This window comes from Ovis aries, chromosome 1 (assembly GCF_016772045.2).
Source record: "Ovis aries strain OAR_USU_Benz2616 breed Rambouillet chromosome 1, ARS-UI_Ramb_v3.0, whole genome shotgun sequence".
Taxonomy (NCBI): Eukaryota; Metazoa; Chordata; class Mammalia; order Artiodactyla; family Bovidae; genus Ovis; species Ovis aries.
In genome coordinates, this window is record NC_056054.1 from 5,119,416 (window position 1) to 5,139,228 (window position 19,813).

General features: G+C 49.7%; 1 protein-coding gene across 10 annotated transcripts in view; it reads right to left on the bottom strand.

Moving 5' to 3' along the window:
- The window catches only part of AGAP1 (ArfGAP with GTPase domain, ankyrin repeat and PH domain 1), a 576,306-nt gene that overhangs the window by 63,004 nt on the left and 493,489 nt on the right, over nucleotides 1-19,813 (bottom strand). For all 10 annotated transcript variants that reach the window (XM_060414900.1, XM_027967353.3, XM_027967343.3 and 7 more), the window contains 3 exons: nucleotides 9,311-9,465; nucleotides 5,868-5,958; nucleotides 2,711-2,933 (listed from right to left, as the gene is read on the bottom strand). In XM_060414900.1, coding sequence (XP_060270883.1) covers nucleotides 2,711-2,933; nucleotides 5,868-5,958; nucleotides 9,311-9,465 — 469 coding nt within the window. The remainder of the gene's footprint in view (nucleotides 1-2,710; nucleotides 2,934-5,867; nucleotides 5,959-9,310; nucleotides 9,466-19,813) is intronic.

Genomic DNA, 19,813 nt, shown 5'->3' on the forward strand with positions numbered 1-19,813 from the left:
TCTTTCTGTTTGAAGAAACTGCAGGAGGTGGTGGAGGAGGCGGGGGTCTGGGTTTTCACGACGCAATTATGCTGAGTTGTTTCTGAGTATCTGAGGCTCTCCCTCTGTTCTACCAGGACCACTGCCTTCAGACTGGTCTCCTCGCCTGTCTCTGTTTCTTCCTATGATGCTGCTGGCTGCCTCTGGTCCTCCCGGGAACAGGGAGGACAGCCATGAACACTTAAATAGCCCTAACAGCCCACCCTCTGCCCACCCCCAGTGACAGTGAAACCTGCTCAGTCATGTCCGACTCTTTGCGACCCCGTGGACTATACAGTCCATGGAATTCTCCAGGCCAGAATACTGGAGTGGGTAGCCGTTCCCTTCTCCAGGGGAATCTTCCCAAAACAGGGATTGAACCCAGGTGTCCTGCCTTGCAGGTGGATTCTTTACCAGCTGAGCCACCAGGGAAGCCCACCCACCCCAGAACCGCTCCAAAAGCGCTGCCCCTGACTCACGAGGCCTTTGCTCCATCACGGCCTTGCCCTTCCCCATTGTGCCCACGGCTCCACCTCCCAGGGCCCCCTTTTGCCTTCCCGTCTTTGCCTAAGCCTCCACCACACGCTCCCCACACCCCTAGGCCTGGAGAACCACTCCATGGTTCCAAGCCCAGCTCAGAAGACATTTCTCCTGAACTTCCCTGAGACCACAGACCCCTCCTGTCTCTGAATGCCACGTCCTGGCATCTTTGGCTGGCTCTGAACACACACACCCATCACTGCAGACCTAAGGTCATCACCTGGCGACCACTTCTGTTCCATGAGGAGGCACTCGATGAATATTTGCTGAGTTTAATTAAAACTACAACTCCCTGGGAGAATGACCAAAGGCACAGTCAATTCTCAGACATGTTTTATCTTCTTAAGAGTTGGACAGAATTTAGAAAGTCCAAAGTTATGTTGGGCAAGACCACATAAGCATACCATCCTCACCATAGGAAGTTCACGACAACGACCCCACCTGTGAGAAAGGAAGACGCAAATTTCTGTAAACTGTAAAGATACAATATATATAATCCTGCACAGAAGGGAACGTCATGCACTCAGGAACTTAATTACAACCCTCAAGACAGAGTAACAAAATACTCTTACACACAGTCTTCACTTATGAAGATGAAACTGTTACAAAATATTTCCCAGTTAAACACGTACTCTGCATCTCTGTTTCTAATCATTCTAAACAGTTTCTAGTTATGACAGATGGGAAAACAAACTCTTCTAATTCATGGTATTAAAAAGTATGCTCCTTTTACATACAAACAGTGATGTACGAAACTAATCTTTTCCCAGCTTACTTCAGTGTTTTCTGCATTCACACATTAAGCTCAATCCAATTTTCGATCACTTTTCTTTTTCAGATTTAACTACCCTCTAGGGAAACTACATGTATGAAAAAATACATATTAAAACATGAACTAATCTTTGAAGAATGGCCCTAGTGGATGAGCCAGTAATTTCCATATTAGCGTCACATCAAAATTTAAAACCTGTAGAAGTGTATCATGTCTTCAGTTTGTAGGACCGTTGCTCACATGGCATATTACACGACGTAACTTCTGTAAGAGCTCGTAGCGCCGAGCTGAGAGGTTTTAAGCAGAGAGACGCCATGCACCTTTCAGTCCCCCACCCCCTGTCCACAGAGCATCTAATGCGGAGAGTAGAGTTAATGACACTGGCTTCATTCTCGCAAGTGAACCGAAGGGGGCACCCCAAATTCATTTTTCAGTGCTGATGAAGCCCACCAACCTGCCACACCATTACTGCTTATTGACAGAAACCGACTTCTTACCCCTCGCGTGGGGCCCACCCATAGACGGACACCCAGGTTTCCTTGTCTGATCACTGGCAAAACACATCAGCGCTGGCGCTGGGAGACCCAGCCTCCCCCTCCACCGTGCACACACCTGAGGCGTGAAGGCTGCGCCCACCCACCACGCCTCTGCTCCAGACGCCACAACGTGCCTACTCAGAACAGCCTCAGAGACGGGATGGTCCACCCTGCCTCCGTGAAAGAGGCTTTCTCAGAAGACGCGCCATTTTATCACCTCTTAGGTACATTAAATATGCATGTGTACTCAAAAACGGCTTATAATTGCTGTAAATGAAAAATGAGAGGCAGAATGGGCTCAAAATAAATGCGTTTTTTACACTGGGTAACAATTAACACTAATGAGCAGCCACCACACGTTACGTACGCTGAACTTGGTTGATTAAATGTGTTAGGAATACAGTTTAGAAAATAAAATATGTTTGGTTACTATCAACTCACTTAGTGGGAGGTCAGAGGGGAGTGGAGCCAATGGAATAGATGCTTATCAAAGACATAAGAATAACAAAATCAAAAGAATCCCAAATTCCGTAATTAGTGTTAACAGCACAGCTTATGCCTATTAGAAATGTATTAATTAAAGGGATACATTCATCAGGTTAGAAGCTTAATACGTCTCTAAGAGAGGGAGAGGAATCCCCAAAGTGCAAAAACAAACATGAAAAATTAAGGAGTTTGAATTATCCACGTCTGTGGAAGACCAATCTTAAACACAGACATTTTGGCTGGGTTATCAGCCTTCCCACGGGTGCCCGGGGCAGTTCTCGCGGTGGCTGTCGCTAAGGTCACTCCTGGTTTTGTTGAGCAGAAGGCCGAGTGAGCACCCGCCTCCCCGCACCCCTACCTTGTGGAGTCCAGCGAGGGCTTCGTCCGCCCCTGGGTGCTCTCCTCCCAGACGCTGTTGGCCAGCTCGTTCCCGATGGACGACATCACCTTGATGAGCTCAATAGGCCAGTCGTCGAGGTCCAGAGACCGGACTCGAGAGAGGTGGGTGCCGAGGTTCCGGTGGATCCCTGAGCACTCGATACACATGAGGGCTCCCAAGTTCAGACTGGCCCAGTTGGGATCTGCGGGCGGAGGAAGGGGATGCCAGATGCAACTGGACCGCAATCACTCACTCCCAAGGCCCTTGGATCTCAAGAGCGAAATGGCTAGCCAGACTTCCCACTCCAGCAGTCCCTCCTCCGAGTCAGGGCCTTAAACATGCTCCCTTGGACACCACTTGGAACTGTCTTAGGCGTCTCAGAAGGTCTGACGTGATGGCAGCAACTTTCAAACATCTAAGGCTTTGGCCAAGGCCTCAGAATTTCCCACACAATAAACAACTGAAAGCATGGGTTTGGAGAGAAAAAAACGCACGTTTGGGTACTTCCGCAGACTTCCCTGGTGGCTCAGACAGCAAAGAATCTGCCTACAAGGCAGAAGACCCAGGTTCGGCCCCTGGGTTGGGAAGATCCCCTGGAGAAGGGAATGGCAACCTGCTCCAATATTCTTGTCTGGGAAATCCCATGGACAGAGGAGCTTCGTGGGCTACAGTCCAGGGGGCGCAGAGAGTTAGTCATGACTAAATGACTACCACACACAGTGGGCAAACCCCTTGAGCAAGCAGACACACAGGGAAATGGAATGAGGCATGCCTTGGTGTCTCTTGTGGATGGCTGCTGACGCAGGGAAAGAGAAGGAAAGAGAGGGACAGCTGGTCATTCCCAAAGCTACAGTGTCCCCGGTAATCTCTTGCACCCGGGGCACATCAACGTTCTTAGTGGCATGGTGGGTGTGCTCACAAACTTCAAAGATGAAAGAGAGGCTCACCATGATGAGAACGTCTGACTCTCAGTGATCTTATTGAGGGGCAACCAACCAAGCAGTTCCCATTTCTCCATCCTTCACTGCTGGCAAGTTGGTTAGGTTCCTGCTCAGCACCGTCAACCCTGACTCACAGAACAAATCAGAACAGGCTTTGGGCTGCAACACGGCACCATGAACATCACATGAGTCCAGGGAACAGCCCTGGGGTGCCTGGTGTGGAACCGGCGGGACTGGTCAGGAGACTGAGGACTCAGGCCCAGGGCTGGCCTCATGCTAGAATCACCAGCTGAGGACCCAGGCCCAGGGCCAGCCTCATGCTAGAATCACCAGCTGATTCCCAAAGATGGGGTTGACCTTGACGGAAAATGGCTTTCACCACTGACAGAAGCAAATAAGGCTTAAATCATCCAGGAATAATCAATACCTTACTCCAGGTAGACTTGAAGAGTCACCAAAAAAAAAAAAACAAACAAAAAAAACCCAGGTAACTGACATCATATTTATCTGGAATCATCCTATAAACGGCAAATGACTGGGAGGGACTTTATGTTAATTCAACAGAAATCAGCCAGCTATTTATTTAATATTCAACATAGCAAGGCAGGAAGGGGGTGGGGACCACGTGGTGGTGGGGTGGGGGGGGACACAAGAGAAGAGGGGTCTGTGACTTCAGGGATGGTCTTGGTGGGGGAAAAGAAGCAAATGCCCGCAAAAATAACAATAATGATAACACATAAAAAACCAATGGCTTTGCCACTGTGTCATTGCTCATGTCCCTGACCTCAGTCCCTCAGCCTTCCCCTTGTCGTCTGAGAAAACAAAGCAGGTTGACCTAAGAGCTTAGATTAAATCCTGCTCCGTGACCAGCTCTTTGGTGACCTGGGATGTCTAACTCGACTCTTTGGACTGTTCCTGTCCCTTTGGGAGTGGGACCCACTATAGCACCAACTATTACAGCCACAAGAATTAAGAGACAGTGCCTGGCAGGATTGCCTGAGAGAGAACGTGTTTAAGAAGTGGAAGCTTAGGATCGCTTTTCTCTCTACACTTGTCAAATGTGGCCTCACTCTAAACCAACTGGCCCCAGAGCCTCCCCTGAACCAGTCTCTCCTTCCCACCCCCCGTCCCCAGCCTGGGCACTCGCCCGCCTGGCCCACTCCTAGAAAACTCTCTCGCCCTCCAATTGGCCACACACCGTGAAGCCCGTGAGCCATGGAATATTCCCTTTAAAGGGGTCTTCCAGATGGTGGTGGAAACCGTCACGGACATGTCTCCTCATGGAGGTTCTGAGAGTAATCAGAGTTTGTGCTTTTAAAGACCTCTGACAAAAACACACTTCGTGTGATGACTTCTCTCTAACTTCATGGCATGACGCGGCTTGAAAGTAAAAGTTAAAAATTCAAACAAAAGAAGACGCTTTAGAAAAGTCCCTCCAGGAACGTGCAGAAGAGACCTCTTCTGTCTCCTGGAGGCCACAGACTTGGCCTCACCGTCCTGCTCTTAGCTGCCCCGCCGGCTGGGGTGGGCTCTCTCCCAGGCGGGCTCTCCCCTTCTCTTTGATGTGTGACAGTCCCGAGTTCTTCCTGTAAAGTCACCCAGATCCTACCTGAGCAGCAGCTGCCCTCTCCCTGAACAAACAAGAGCCACTCAGCCGTGCGTCCATCCGTGGCCTTGGCTCCCAGCGACTCCCTCCCCGCCTGCTGCAGCCCGGCCCACCTTCTGCACCAAGTCTGCAGAGCGTGTCCCCTGGGTGCTGGACACGGCGCAGCATGTGGGCAGCTGACCGAACCCCAGCACCCGTGGTGTGATTGCAGCCCATGGGGTTGCCAAGAGGCATAAGCAGGCCTCGTGAGAAGCCAGAATGGAAATGAATATGAAGAAGCATACGTACAGAGACAACTGAGTCACTTTGCTATATGGCAGAAATTCACACAACACCGTAAATCAACTACACTTCATCTAACTAAAAAAAAGAGAGAGAGACAGAAATACTTAGGGTGCCATCAGAGAGGCTTCTGTGCGAAGGGCACTGTGTTAAAGTCCAAACAAAAGCATGTCAAGGCCTTCCGTGCCATTAATTCATGCAATACACCTTCCATAGCAGATGACAGACGAGCATCTGCGGGGGCTGCGTCCGCCCAGCCCGCCTCCCTCTGTCCAGGGCGAAGCCCCTCGCCCTTGCGCATACTCACTCTGGGTCTCGCAGTCCACGCAGTGGGAGTTCCCGCGGATGTTCCGTATCGACTGCAAGGCCATGGCCTCACTCTGGCTGGTCAGCCGGGACTGGGCACAGAGGGAGACGTATAAACGGAAGACGTGAGACCCCTGACGTAAGTGTACATGACTGCTAAATAACACCCGGGAATCAGCGGTGGATCGTGAGCAAACAAAACACGAGGTCAGGTTCCAAAACGGGTCTCCTCTCTAGATGTCTTTGGGCTTCCCAGGTGGTGCTAGTGGGAAAGAACCTGCTCGCCAACGCAGGAGATGCAAGAGATGTGGGATTTCGGTCCCTGGGTCGGGAAGATCCCCTGGAGGAGGAAGTGGCAACCCACTGCAGGATTCCTGCCTGGGAGATCCACGGACAGAGGAGCCTGGTGGGCTACAGTCCACTGGGCTGCAAAGAGTCGGGCACAATGGAGCAGCTGAGCCCAGCACACTAGATGTCTCTGGGGTGGAGCCCAGCTGATGAAAAGCCCATCAGGAGCACGTGGTGAGACGCCACGGATGAGAGACTGGGTGCCCAAGACAGGCCTGGTGGTTCCTCGTCAGGAGACCACGCCCCCTTCACACTCTGCGCCTCGGGGACTCACTTCCCATTTCCGGTTTGGCCAGTTGTCACAGCAGCAAGGCCACCGTGCAGTGGGGGAAGGGGGTGGGGGGGGGAGGGGACTGTGCGGGTGGCTGGGGGCACTTAGGCTTCAACACAAACCCTTCATCGTCTTTTCTGAGAAAGTCACAAAGTACAGAGGGGAAAAGAACAACATAAAATGATAAACTATCATCGTTAGGTTTTATTAATATTTTGATATCTATTCTTCTAGGCTTTTTTTTGAAAAAAGCACATGTATAGAAACAGAAGTGCTTTAAAAAAAAAAGCCAGCACAGTATATGTTACTTTGGAATCTGTCTAATGCCATAGCATCATCTCTCAATGGCATCACGTAACCTCTGGCATCATTTTAATTCATTTATTTATGGATGTGATGAATATCCAGAAGTTTTACTTTTTACATTTTAGAATTTGATTTCGGAAGGTAGCTATTACCTATGTTACTGATTTTCAGTCTTTTGGCACCAAGACTTCTTAGAGAAAGTGTCATAATAACTCTGGCATCATTTTAAATGACTGCGTAATATTCCACTTATGATGGCTTCTTTATGAAGCTTTCTTTGATGGGAATTTAGGCTGTTCCCAGCTTTCCTCTACTATCAAGAGTGCTGTGAGGCACATATTTCCTCCTAAAACTTTACACAAATTCATGATCATTTACTAAAGATGAATTTTTCAAAATAGAGGTGGCCGGTAAAAGGATGTACCTTTTAAGGATTTTAAGGCTCGTGATGGATACATTTAATACAATGGTTAAAGCCAAATAAGTTCCAGAGGACACCTGGAATAAGCTTGATGTTTGTGTAAAAATTATTCATAAACTGAAGCATCGTTATGTCAAATTGTTTGCGGTTAAATAACTGATAGCTGACCACTTAATCACAAACTACAATTTAATAATTGCTACCATCAGAGCAGCATAAAACATCATTCTGTATTATGGGAATAAATGTAAATAAATATAAAGGGAATAAAACCCTTTGCTTAGATGCCCAAATATTCAAAGTGTGTTGAAGAGTTTCTGTTGGCGTGTGTGTGTGTGTGTGTGTGTGTGTGTGTGTGTGTGTGTGTGTGTGTATGAGTGTGTGACTGCCTCTGTCTACCTTTATAATCTCTTGGATTGCCACCAACTGATTATCCCCGGGCAGCTAGCATACCTCGCAGCCCATTCTTTTCCCTCCAGCTGTTCCTTGTGGATATTACTTCCATGCTATACACCTGCACACCTGGTCAGCAAATGCCCAAGGTGAACGGGTACAAGTCTGCCTTTGTGCCCAGCAAGTCCTCCTAGGAGCGGTGCCCGACTGAGAGGGCACACGTCCAGGGAGAGGGAAAGGGCAGCATCTGAAGGCTGGTGTCTACATCAGGCCCAAAGGTGATGCTGGCCGTGTCCACAGAGCAGGGAGCTGGGAGGAGACTGGCAAGGCTGTGAAACAGAAGAGGCCAACGCTGTCCTCCACCTTCCTGAGTCTGATCACCGGGCATGGATTCAGAGTCCGACTTGATATACTGTGATTCTATGCAAAATTTGGAGATGTGTCTTGTCTGTTCAGCCAATTCCTGTTCTGAAACCGGATTCCTGAGCTTTGTGGGTGACATGTGCCTTTGGTCCCCCCATCAACAGGAGACCCGGAAGCATCCTGAGTTTGCTTCAGAAGCCACATCTGAGGCCATGACTTGAATAAAGCCAAGGTGCTCAGAAGTGAAAGGCCCCGGCTCTCCCCACTGTGGGTATAAAGCTTCTTTTAAAAAGAGAGGCAAATTACATTATAATAATAATGACTGTGGTCTGGTTTACCCTGGTTAAAGAGGGTAATAAAAATAGATACTCCATCTTTCTGAAAGAGAGACTCCCTTCTTAATGACAAAGCTGACCATAAATCATTGGCAGAAATTTCTTTAAATGGTTACAAATGAAATTGTAGGTTGAGAGGCCATGCTCTTTCTCCTGGTTTCTAGTTGTTCACAGTCTAAAAAAATAAAAATGCTCTCTAAGATGTTAGTGTCCCAGAGAAGGGGTTTAAGATATCCCAGTACAAAAATAATGATTTTTGAAGGAATACTCTGATTGGAAAAAGGAAACAAGAAAAATGACCTTTGTATACGGACTACTATGGGGCAGTAATCCAGAAAATGCAGGTTAAAATCTATTTCTCCTGGCTAAACAAACGCAGAAGAATTAACTCTAATTGAATAAAGATACATACCAGGCTTTATCAACGGAATTTAGAAAACGGATATTTTATCTTCCCTGAACTCACTGCACACTCATATACATGCATGCACTTTTCATCGAAGACAGTACCAAGGGACAGTTTCCTAACTCGACATGGGTTTGAACTGGGCGGGGGGTGGGGGGGGGGCGCGGGTGGCGTTTGTGAGAATGGAACAGGGCTTCTTTTTAAACCAGCACTTCTTTTCCTGAGGGTATTCTGCCTAAAAACAACAAAAACGGATGTGGACACAGAAGCCTCAAGGATCCAAAAGATTCTATCCTCTGCAATCAAAGGTCGCTACTTTACATTTGGGATGACTTTGAGAGAGAAAAAGATTTAGAACAGGGTGCTCTGCCCTGCGCTTGAGCCAAGACACGAACATGTGACACAGGCCACGCATCGACACAGTGCTGCATTATCTCTGATCATTTCCCTTTCTGCTTGGAAAGTGTGAAGATTTCGGGCCCACCTCGGCCTCACAGGATGCACCCCGGCCCCCGCCCCCGTCTGTTTCCCTTTCAGGATCAGTGGCTCCTGGTTTCTAGGGGTGGGGTGGGGGCCTGGGAGAGGCTGCTCCAGGCCTTACCTTGTTCTTGCTGCTCTCGCACGACTGCAAGCTGGCGAGGATTTGGCTCTCAATGGCCTGGACCCACGCGTCTCGTTCCTCATATGTGGTGGCTTCAAAGTGCCACGTCTGGCCAGTGAGGGACACAATGATAAACTCAAAGTTTTCCTCTTGCTCTGAAACAGAGAAGAGTGGTGGGGATGAAGAGTTTAGCTTTCATGAGACCGAGGCCCCTCCGCCAAGTCCCCGGTCATGAAAGGGCCTTCGGGTTCAATCGCACCTGCATGGGGCCGCGGGCACACACAGGACCGGCCGCCCCGCCGCGGAGATCTGAACCCGCACACCTCCACACACTCCGGATTTGGTTCCTAAAGCCAGCGTGGCTTAGCTGGGTTTCAATCAATGCTCAGGGGAGGAGGAAAAAGGAAAACCAGCGTGTGATGTCAGCGCCTCTGCGCTGGGCACAGATGAAGCGACTCGGGGATATTGTATTGTAACTGGTGTTCTTGATATCATAAGTCGGTGCCGGGCTCTGAAATTGACAGCGGGCTGAAAATCAAGTGAACCCTGCTCGTCTCAGGGTGCAATTTAATTTCTTTATAAGCACCTGGCCCCGATCCACAGATACCACCAGAGCAAAGAGGGAGGCCTCGAGGGCTCCTGTCATTTTAGGGCAGAAGACTAGTTTCGGTGGGGAGACTCAGGCTGAAGAGCGAGCACAATACCAGGTGATCTGAAGGGGCACCTCGTGGACCAGGAAGAGGGGCCTCGATGTTCAAATTCCTGCCCCACCACCTGGCACGCGGGAGTCTGGACGAGTTCTCTACATTTCCTCACCCTCACAATGGGGGCGACCCACCTTCTTCAGCATATTTTCCACCAGCTAAATGATGTGCACAACTCAGGCCCACAAGGGTCTGGGCCACGGGATGCCCCCCACGGCGCTGGTGCATGTCTCTGCCCTCATCTACCCTCCCGCCTCGGACACAAAGCAAAAGGCAGAGGAGGCGCCGTGTGCAGCCCGCACAGCCAGCTGCAGGGAACCGTGCAGATGCCTGCACGTGGGCTTCCAGGCACCACGTCTCAGACAAGCAGTAGCGTCCCATTGCTGGCTGCTGGACGGCGTGGTGCCACCATCTCCCGGGCAGGCGGTCATTATCCATAATGCAAACGACCCAGCGCCCACCTGGCGGGCTGCTGCTCCAGTCTGTTGCCTCTGACACCCACACATGGCCATTCTTTCTGCTCACACCTGACGAACCTCCGTCTACCACACGCCTGGCTCCTTCAGCCTGTGTCCTCATGGCCTCTGACCTCTGACCTCTGACGGATCCCTACTGTCTGGGCTGGCCCCGCCCCTTCTCAGGGCCCCACCCCTTCTCAAGGCCCCGCCTCACTGGGAGCCCATCAGCCTCTGACACGAGGATGCTCCCTCAGCCTCCGAAGTACCTGCAGGCCTCTCTCCACCTTCCCTTTCGTCTCAGAAGAGGCAGCTCTTACTGTGACTGAGAGACCCTCTCACCCGACCTCACTGATCCTAGGCAGGTGGGGACCAAACGCTCGTGTCTGTGTCGGCTACACCATACCCGGGGCTGGGGGACCGCTTCCCTAGACAAACACCAATTGCCACGGAAACAGAGCCGCGCCGCCTTTGCACGGAGTCTTTATGTATTCTGATGGCAACCCTATCATGTTCTACTCAGCATCAGCATTGCTGCTCTTTCAGAGTTTAACCTGCTGGTGGGGGAGGCCTCAGTCCGTGGATCCTGCTCTGAACAGCTGGTGAAGGTGGCTTAGGGCCTCCCCCAGTCATGTTTCTCGGACAAGAGGACTCACGACCCCCATCAGCTTCTCACACGTCTGTGACCCTCCCTCCCGGCAACTGTTCAGAGATCCTGTGACGAGGGTGCTTTGTGGTGGTGTGGAAAAGCGCTGGCACAAAAGGAGCAGGTTGCAGGCCCGCTCCCCAAAAGGGGCCAAATTGGGCATCACGTGGAGCAGACCCAGGACAGCTCAGTGAAGGGGCTGAACAAGAGGGTCCATGAAGCGGGAGGGGAAGGGCGGCTGGGATGCAACCGGACATCCGGAGCTGGGAGAACTCTCTTCCAAGAGCCAGAGTGGAATCAAGATATTTTCATATAAAAACGGAAAGAGTCGATGACTGAGCGCCCTTCCTGAAAGGAGCTGTAGAATTCTGAAGATTCTACAAAGGTTTGAGCCAGACGGGTTGGTGAGCACATGCACAGATGCATATGTAGATACATCTAAACAAAAATTATACCAAATGCTAATTCTCTTATCATGTCTAATTTGGGGAAAGTACCAAATTCTAGAGAAATTAAAGTGGAGATGGGGACCCAGGAGTGAAAATGCCCTAAGATTTTGCACTGTTACCCAGGAGAGTTAAGGACTAACTTTAGACCTTGGTAAATTAGATACACATGAGAAAATCCCAGGGTTCACCTCTATGAGAAAAGAAGTAGTATGTATGACTCCCTAACAAAGAAGATGGAAATTTAAAATATTAAAATCTTTGATCAAACTAGGAATAGAAGGGAATCCTCTTTCCGTGGACAAAGAGTAGCTATGCAAACCCAAAGAACATTATTCTTAAGGATGAAATGTTGGAAGTAATCATCTCACATCAGTTAAAGGAAACCCCAAGGAATCTACAAATGACGAGAAATAATACTCGCAGTTAGTAAAAATGGGCAAGATAGAGGACCAATATAATGAAACATTCATTGCATTTCTGTATACAAGGATCTAACAGAAATCGCATTTAGAGGTACCTGTTTATAAATTCATTTCTTTTCACCTGTGAGGGGAGGGAAGGAGAGATGCAAAGAAATGTGAATGAGCCAAACAGTTCCCTAAAAGTCACACTACGGAGGGTGACTTGGGACCTGTCGTCAGTGTCACTGGTGGGAAAGAGAGGCTCTCACACCGCATTTAAGGGGATGAATTAACTCAAGAGCATGAGTGGCCAGAGAGGTTTCACTCGTCTCTGGAAGATGAAACCCTGGGTGGTCCACTAGTGATAATGTAACACCAGAAAGGCTCAAAAGAGCAAACAGAAGCAGGGCGTCCCATGGCCCGAGCCTGGTTGACAGCAGCTCATGAGAAAAGGCTGGGACTGGAAAGGTGAGCCGCAGGAACATGCCTGGATGATCCTGGAAAGCAAAGCCACGTTTCACGTCATAATTGAGAACCCACTGTGCAAACACCCCAACTTGATTCATCTGACACAGTGTCCTTTTGAGAGGGGGCATCCAGTGGGGTGACTGTCAAGCCAGAAAGTCACACAGTTAATTATATGAACCATGAACACAGGAATCAGAACCCACAGTCCCAATACTTGGGTGACTGAGATAGCCTCAGCCATAAGCGGCAGTGGCCGTGACCGTCCATGAGCGCATTGTGTCTCTAGGGTATGAAGCGTGTTCTCGGGCCCTGAGCTCTCAGCCACAGGCAGGTATGAGTCGGGACTTGGGGTCAAGGCGTTTCACTCCAGAGTAGCTCACTAGGCAGTGAAACACTGACCAGATGTTCTTATGTGAATTTTTTCTTGTTTTAACCGAATGGCTTGGCCTCGTCCTGCAGAGGCAAGGGGACGTGCCTTTAAGTCTTGTCCATGGGGGATAAAGACGCCTTGGGTGGTGCCTGTGTTACTGGGATGGCCTCTCCCCAGTGGGCCATGCTCAGGGGCTCCTTACTGAGCTGTGGATGTGGACATCTGGGCGACCTGGAGGACGGGGCCCAACGCAGCATGGAGAAGACAGGGAGGAGGACGGGATGGACCACCCCTGTGCCATCTCAGTGCAGCAGCAGCCCAGCCTTCTTTTGGATTTCAGGCCCTGGTGAAGATGTCTTTATACAGAGCCGGTCAGCTAAGCGACCTCACTTCCTGAGGAAGGGGTTAAATCTGTGCACGGAGTTTAGTTTCAATCACTCTACGCCAGCGGCATCCATGGACCTGAAGCTTATGCTGATGGCTTCGTGTTTCCCTGGATACTGCTGGTATGTGGCTGTTTTTCTTTTTGAGGGAGGTTAATATGTTGAAAGTTGCTCAGTCGTGTCTAACTCTTCACGATCCCGTGGACTGCAGCCTGCCAGGCTCCTCTGTCCATGGAATTCTCCAGGCCAGAGTACTGGAGTGGGTAGCCAATTCCTTCTCCAGGGGATCTTCCCGACCCAGGGATTGAACCGGGGTCTCCTGCCTTGCAGGTGGATTCTTTACCAGCTGAGCCGCCACAGAAGCCCAGTATGCTGACTCCCCCGATGGGGCGGGGGTAAAGAATCCACCGGCCAGTGCAGGAGGTGTGGGTTCAATCCCTGGGTCGGGAAGGTGCCCTGGAGAAAGAAATGGCAACAACCCACTCCAGTATTCTTGCCTGGGAAATCCCATGGACAGAGGAGCCTGGCGGGCTGCAGTCCACGAGGTCGAAGTGGGTCGGACACGACTTAGCGACTACACAACAATAATGTGTTAACACTTACAGATACAGTTAGAGTTTTCAGAACTGAATTATATCTGCATTATGACTTTCCTTTGCCTCCCAAGATTGAAAAAAAAAGTAAGAAAAAGGATTATAGAACAGTTACATTTTAAATCATGCTACATATGACTTTCATGAAGGGATGCTTGTTTCTTTGTAGTGAATCTACCGTGTGGAATAATAAACATGAAAATAATGCTACTGGGCTCCACGTTTGTGTCAGGAACCACACTAGGACTTTCTCGGCATCATCTCATTTACTCTGATTACTTTCTTCTCTCAAGGTGGCCAGCACTGCTTTGTTTCTTAAGAACAAACAAACATTAAAAAAAATTTCTCCTAGGGTATTCAGTGGGAGGTGGAGGGGTCTCCCTACTTCCAAGTGAATTTTTCTGTTATTTTTCCCTCACTCTTGATATCAGAACTTTTAAAGGTAATTTTCCTAGAAACTCCTAATCACTAGTGTTATATTTCTCTTTTTTTGTGTTTTAAAATTATTATTATATTTAAAATTTTGGGGCTGCACTGCTTGGCATGCGGGGTCCCAGTTCTCCCCTACCCACGCTGGGATCGAACCTGTGTCCTCGTCTTGGGAGGCCGAAGTCTCAACCACTGGACCACCAGGGAATTCCCAGTGTCTCATTTCTTTTTAACTCGTCACCTCTGGAGAATGCTGGGGACACGTGGCTGTGGATGTGGCAGTCATCAGCTGGGGACGTGCTAGCTGCCATCTTCTCACACATCCTGCTATGGAGCCAGCGATCGGTCCACAAGGGGAGGAGGGACGTGCCCACAGACACCAGGACAGTCAGAGCCGGGGATGCTCGTGGTCACTCTGGTCTGTGCTAGTGGGGGACACGTCAACCAACTGCTCTTATCCAACTCGGGGCAAAAGAACTCCTTCCTTCTCACCTGGGACCTGACAAGATGCAGCCCACGGTTATCCACGGGCGGGAGGCCCTCTGCTGTCGCGGCCGCTACCTGTGGACAGGTGAGAACGCTGCCGGCCAGCAGACGGAAGCAGGGGCGGAATGGACCCAGTGCCTGCCAGGCCCCGGGTCCCTGCAGCCGGCTCCAGCCACCTGTCCTACAGTTGGTTTGGACAAGCTAATCCATTCTCCTCCCTCCCTTTTTCTTCCCTGCCTAAATCCATTTAAATTTCCATCACTTCCAAACCCAGTCCTGATGAGTCCAGTGGAGAAAAGATCTGCTCCTAATGGGAGCCTCTGCGCTGCTGCCTGGTCAGCATCTTCTTAGGTCAGCACGCGGTAGACTTCTAGAGTTACTCCTGGCTTGTATTTCCATACCATGCAGCTGACACTCGTTAAGTAAACAGTAGATCTAGGGACCTAAATACTAAATATTACCCCTGCATCCGTGTGGACAGAACATTCACAAGCTCCTCCCCACATTGAAACAGGACTTCTATCAGATGACACAGCCCTATTCCAACCACCAGTGGACCAGAAGGACCCCCTCACATCCCTGAAGCGACTCTGGGATGCTATTTTAGTATTTGCAACCACATAAAAAAAATAAAAATAAAAATAATTGGCGGTGAGAGGCCAGTGAGTCAGAAAGAGCATTCCTCTCCAACGTTACCCTCATTTAAAAAGGTGAAGAATGAGAAGGCTGGTTCTCAGTGGCTGTGTTTCAAGCGTTTTCGTGTCATTACTACAAACTGCCTCTTCGTGACCATTACAGTGGCTTATATTTAATTCATTTTGTAAATATAGAATTCAGCCTGTAGAAATTCCTGACGACATCTAAGGGACAGGCTGTCTTGCAGCCTTAGATACACAGGTGATCATGAAAATTCAACCCCCTGGTCCTCTGGTCGTGAAAAAAAAAAAAAAAAAATCAAAGCCCGCCACACCCAGAGCCCGAAAAGAAAGAACGGTGTTGTCTCACAGTGTGACATTCCAGGGCTTAGCGCTTTCATAAAGTTCTGTGATTAGGCTCACAGGGATTTAAACAGCTTTCCGTGTTTAACGGCTAGCTGTGGAAAGTCCACTATAATACTATTTTAGCACCATGAACCTGTCGAAACCAACCTGCCCAATTATTCCAAACGACATTAATAACACCGGATATTACACTAATTGCGTCCAGTTTCTATGCAGACGAGGCCCCGAGGGGCTCATTTCGCCTCCTTAGGGGCAAGCAACTCAGCCATCAGACTGATTTCACAAGAAATCCCTCCTCATTACACAAGTCCGGGCTGTCAAACTTTTTTTTTTTTTTAAAGGTTAATGGGCCAATCAGTCATCAATTATTTTTGCGGAATCTTAGCAGGCAAAGGGTTAAAGGGCTAAAGGCAGCTGCAACTGATTTCCACTTGGAGGTTGTTTTCAACAGGGCGCACCTGACAAGCATGCCTTTTGGGGAGTGGGTGGGTGAAAGGCGAGACGGACGGAAGCGCGACTCCTGTTTCGAGGGGCGGGAGATCCATCTCGAGCTGCCCACTAGGAGAACGAGGGCCCTGTGCTTCTGCAGAGGCCGAGAGGGTCCAGATCCTCTTGCTGGTCGGATGCACAGTGGCTTAGAAGGGCCTGCGAGATGCACGTGTGCTGTCTATGGTGATGCTGAATAGATCAGTTTCTCTTCTGCATTTGCAGGACTCAAGGTGTCCGCAGACATCACTCATTCCACATTCTTCACTGGCCAGGTGAGGAATCTGGTCCGTGTTCCCCAGCTACCCTACAAACCTGGAACCTAGACCCCGATGTCCCTTTCTATGCATGAGGCTAAGCGTCCTACTGAATATAGTTAACGGCAAATACATGATGAAAACCTGCTATTTTAATGGTGCAGAGTTGACAGCGTCCAGGATGGAAGGACCATGTGTCCACCTGTAGAGGTGGCCAAAGAGTCAAGGTGCCACCAACTCCAGAGGCTTTTTGACGGTCACCCTTTCAAAGTGCCCTGACCACCGGGTAGCCAAGGCTCGTGGGGAAACTGCCATCCTCTGTGCTTGTGACGTCTGTTGTCAGAATTGGGACTTTCGTGTTAGGGTTCAGCACAGTACCCTGATGACTGTGTTAACAGCAAGGCAAACCCCTGGTCACACACTTTTTCTCCTGAACTGACTTTGCAATGGGATTCTCCCTGCTCCTTCCTCCTTTTAACTTTCTGTACTATGTTGGGGGTAGAGCCGATTAGCAACGTTGTGAGAGCTGCTGGTGCGCAGCAGAGGGACTCAGCTGTACACATCTCCCTGTTTCTGCGTGAACCTCTGCATTGTCTTTCCTTTGCATCCTTCAGGTCTTGGGCTCCCACTTTTGGGGTTCTCTCTCCCAGAATGCCCTTCTCCCTTCCTGCCCTGCCATGTCCTAACCAGGAGCCTTGAGCTGCCCACTTCGCCCAGCTGGTCTCGGCTCTGTGGTCCAAGAAGGAACGGGACGGACTATGATGACAAAGGCGTGCTGTGCCTTCCTTTCTTTTGCCAGGAAAAGACCTTCATCACTAACCCCAAACAGCCTGATGGAGCCTCAGAATCGCTCCCAGTCCAGTTCCCCAGGCTGTGTTGTTCAGTCGCCCAGTCGTGGCCGACTCTCTGTGACCCCAAGGACTGCAGCGCACCAGGCTTTCCTGTGCTTCCCTACCTGCCGGAGCTTGCTCAAACGTGTGTCCATCAAGTCAGTGACGCCATCCAACCAGCTCATCCTCTGTCATCCCCTTCTCTCCCTGCCTTCAATCTTTCCCAGCATCAGGGTCTTTTTCAATGAGTCAGCTCTTTGCGTCAGGTGGCCAAAGTACTCGAAGCTTCAGCTTCAGCATCAGTCATTCCAATGAATACTCAGAGTTGATTCCCTTTAGGGTGGACTGGTGGGATCTCCTTGCTGTCCATGAGACTCTCAAGAGTCTGCTCCAGCACCATAATTCAAAAACATCAGTTCTTCTGTGCTCAGCCTTCTTTATGGTCCAACTCTCAAATCCGTATGTGACTACTGGAAAAGCTGTAGCTTTGACTATATGGACCTTTGTCAGCAAAATTCTCCAGGTGCCATTATTATTCATCTAAGTTGGAAACCAAGATGGAACGCATTTGCTAGTCTGCCCCCTTCCTAGGTCCCCCACAATCTGTACCCTTGAAGACTACGCCAGGCTTGGTCAAACACAGCCTCAAGCTTTCATGCTAATTTTGAGGAATTCGACAATTTGTAAAATAGTTCAATACTTTTGCTTTCAAAGCGTATATTCAATAAGCATATGGTTTAGATATTTTACCCAATTATGATGAAAACGACCCACGTTTAAGAGTTTAGCCCAAACCCACCATAACATTGAAAGTCAGTTTCTATTTATTTTCAGTTTTTTGTAAGAAAAGATAAATGTGAAGAATACGGTGCTGGGACTGTGCAGACCCAAGACCTATAGCAAAAATAAATTAGTTTAAAAAATGTCCTCTTCCACTTGAGAAACTGTACATTTTAAACAAAAAGAAAAAAAAAAATCATTAGTCTTTATAGACACGCACTGGCCAGGGTCCTCAGGTAAATATTTCTGCAAGCTCTCAGCTTGGTAAATGTGTTTGTTTAGCCCAGAGTCTGACTGAAGTGTTGTGCTGTGGTTTAATTTAGGACAAGAGCAGAATTCATGTCGTGAAAAAGTGAGACCCCAGAGGGAGGTCACAGAGTTAGGACTGTTTACTGCTCTGTGTTATCACAGGAAGATCCTCATGAAACACAGAGAAGGTTTTGATTTTCCCAACACATTAAACAGACGTGCGAGGGCAGCCGGAGAGCCAGGCCACGAGACAGCTGTTGCTCCCAGAACCGTCAGGGGCCACGCATGACTTCTAAATTACGGTGAGTGACTGGATCCCCAAATGGAACCATCTCAGGAGGCAGAAGGTGGCTGTGTTAATGCGCTGCCTGGTACCGGCTCGGGCCCAGGTACCCCGGGAATACTCAAGGCCCCAGCTTTCAGTTTACAAACAGGGAACCCAGAGACCCCTGTTGTCATTTACCTGGTTACTAAGCAATGCTTCATACACTGCTACTAAGCAATACGCTTACCATTTGCTACTCATTCTAACTTACATTCATCACTTTTCAGAGGTCCTCTGCTCTCCCAATCTACTGGGACATGGGGCCCAGGACCCTTCCTCTGCCCAGAGCCCAGGGTGAGATCAAGGACACTCTGAAGGGCAGGTTCCAGAACCTTCCACGCCACCCCCACCTCTAGCTCTTCTCTCCTGGCTGTAGCTCAGCACAGGGATAATTATCTATTTCATCTTTTCTTTGAAATGCTGAGGGCTGGGAAAAGCTGGCAATCTTGCTTCTCTCCCCAGAAAGTCAAATCCTGGAGCAAGCTCCCGTGAAAAGGGTTTCCTAAATCGGGACTTATCTGCATGAGATCTTGGCCGTTCATGGCTGCAGAGGGCTGGCTTTGGCTGATCCTGCCCTGTACAGATCCACGGGCCTAAAACGCCTGTGCTTCAGGCAGTGTGTTCCCAGATAGGGTTTCTGTGATGTCAGCCTTTACATCAGCTTCCCAGCAGCCAGCGGGTACCCAGTTCCAGTCAGGGCTTCGTCTGCCTCTCTCAACTTCTTCAGCTGTCCTTTGGCGCAGGTTTTACGGTCTCCATTTTGGAGAAAGCAAGTTAAGCAGAGAGGAGAGGCCCAGCAACCCCAGGCACTCACGAAGCGGGGGCGCAGCAGAGCTGGGGTCGGGTGCAGGCACCTTGGACTCAAGAGCCCGGTTTCTGCATCTGATGGGTCTTTGGAGGACGAGGGTACAGAGGAACTGGGAGAGGCAGGGAAACGCGTCTGGGAAAAAGAAGATTGACTTTAAAAAACCCCCTCTTACGCGTCCAGGGGCAATACTTCCTGCCGCATCTCCGCTAGCTGCTATGTAGGTGGTGCTCAATCTTCTGGCTTTTCCTTGAGGGCATCCGTGGCATCTCTGCCACTACGAGCAGTGGAAGCGGTGAGCGCGGGCGCCGCGTTACCTGTCTCTGGACACATGACCTCACTGTCCCCACTTTACAGATGGGGAAACCGAGGTGCAGAGAGCATGT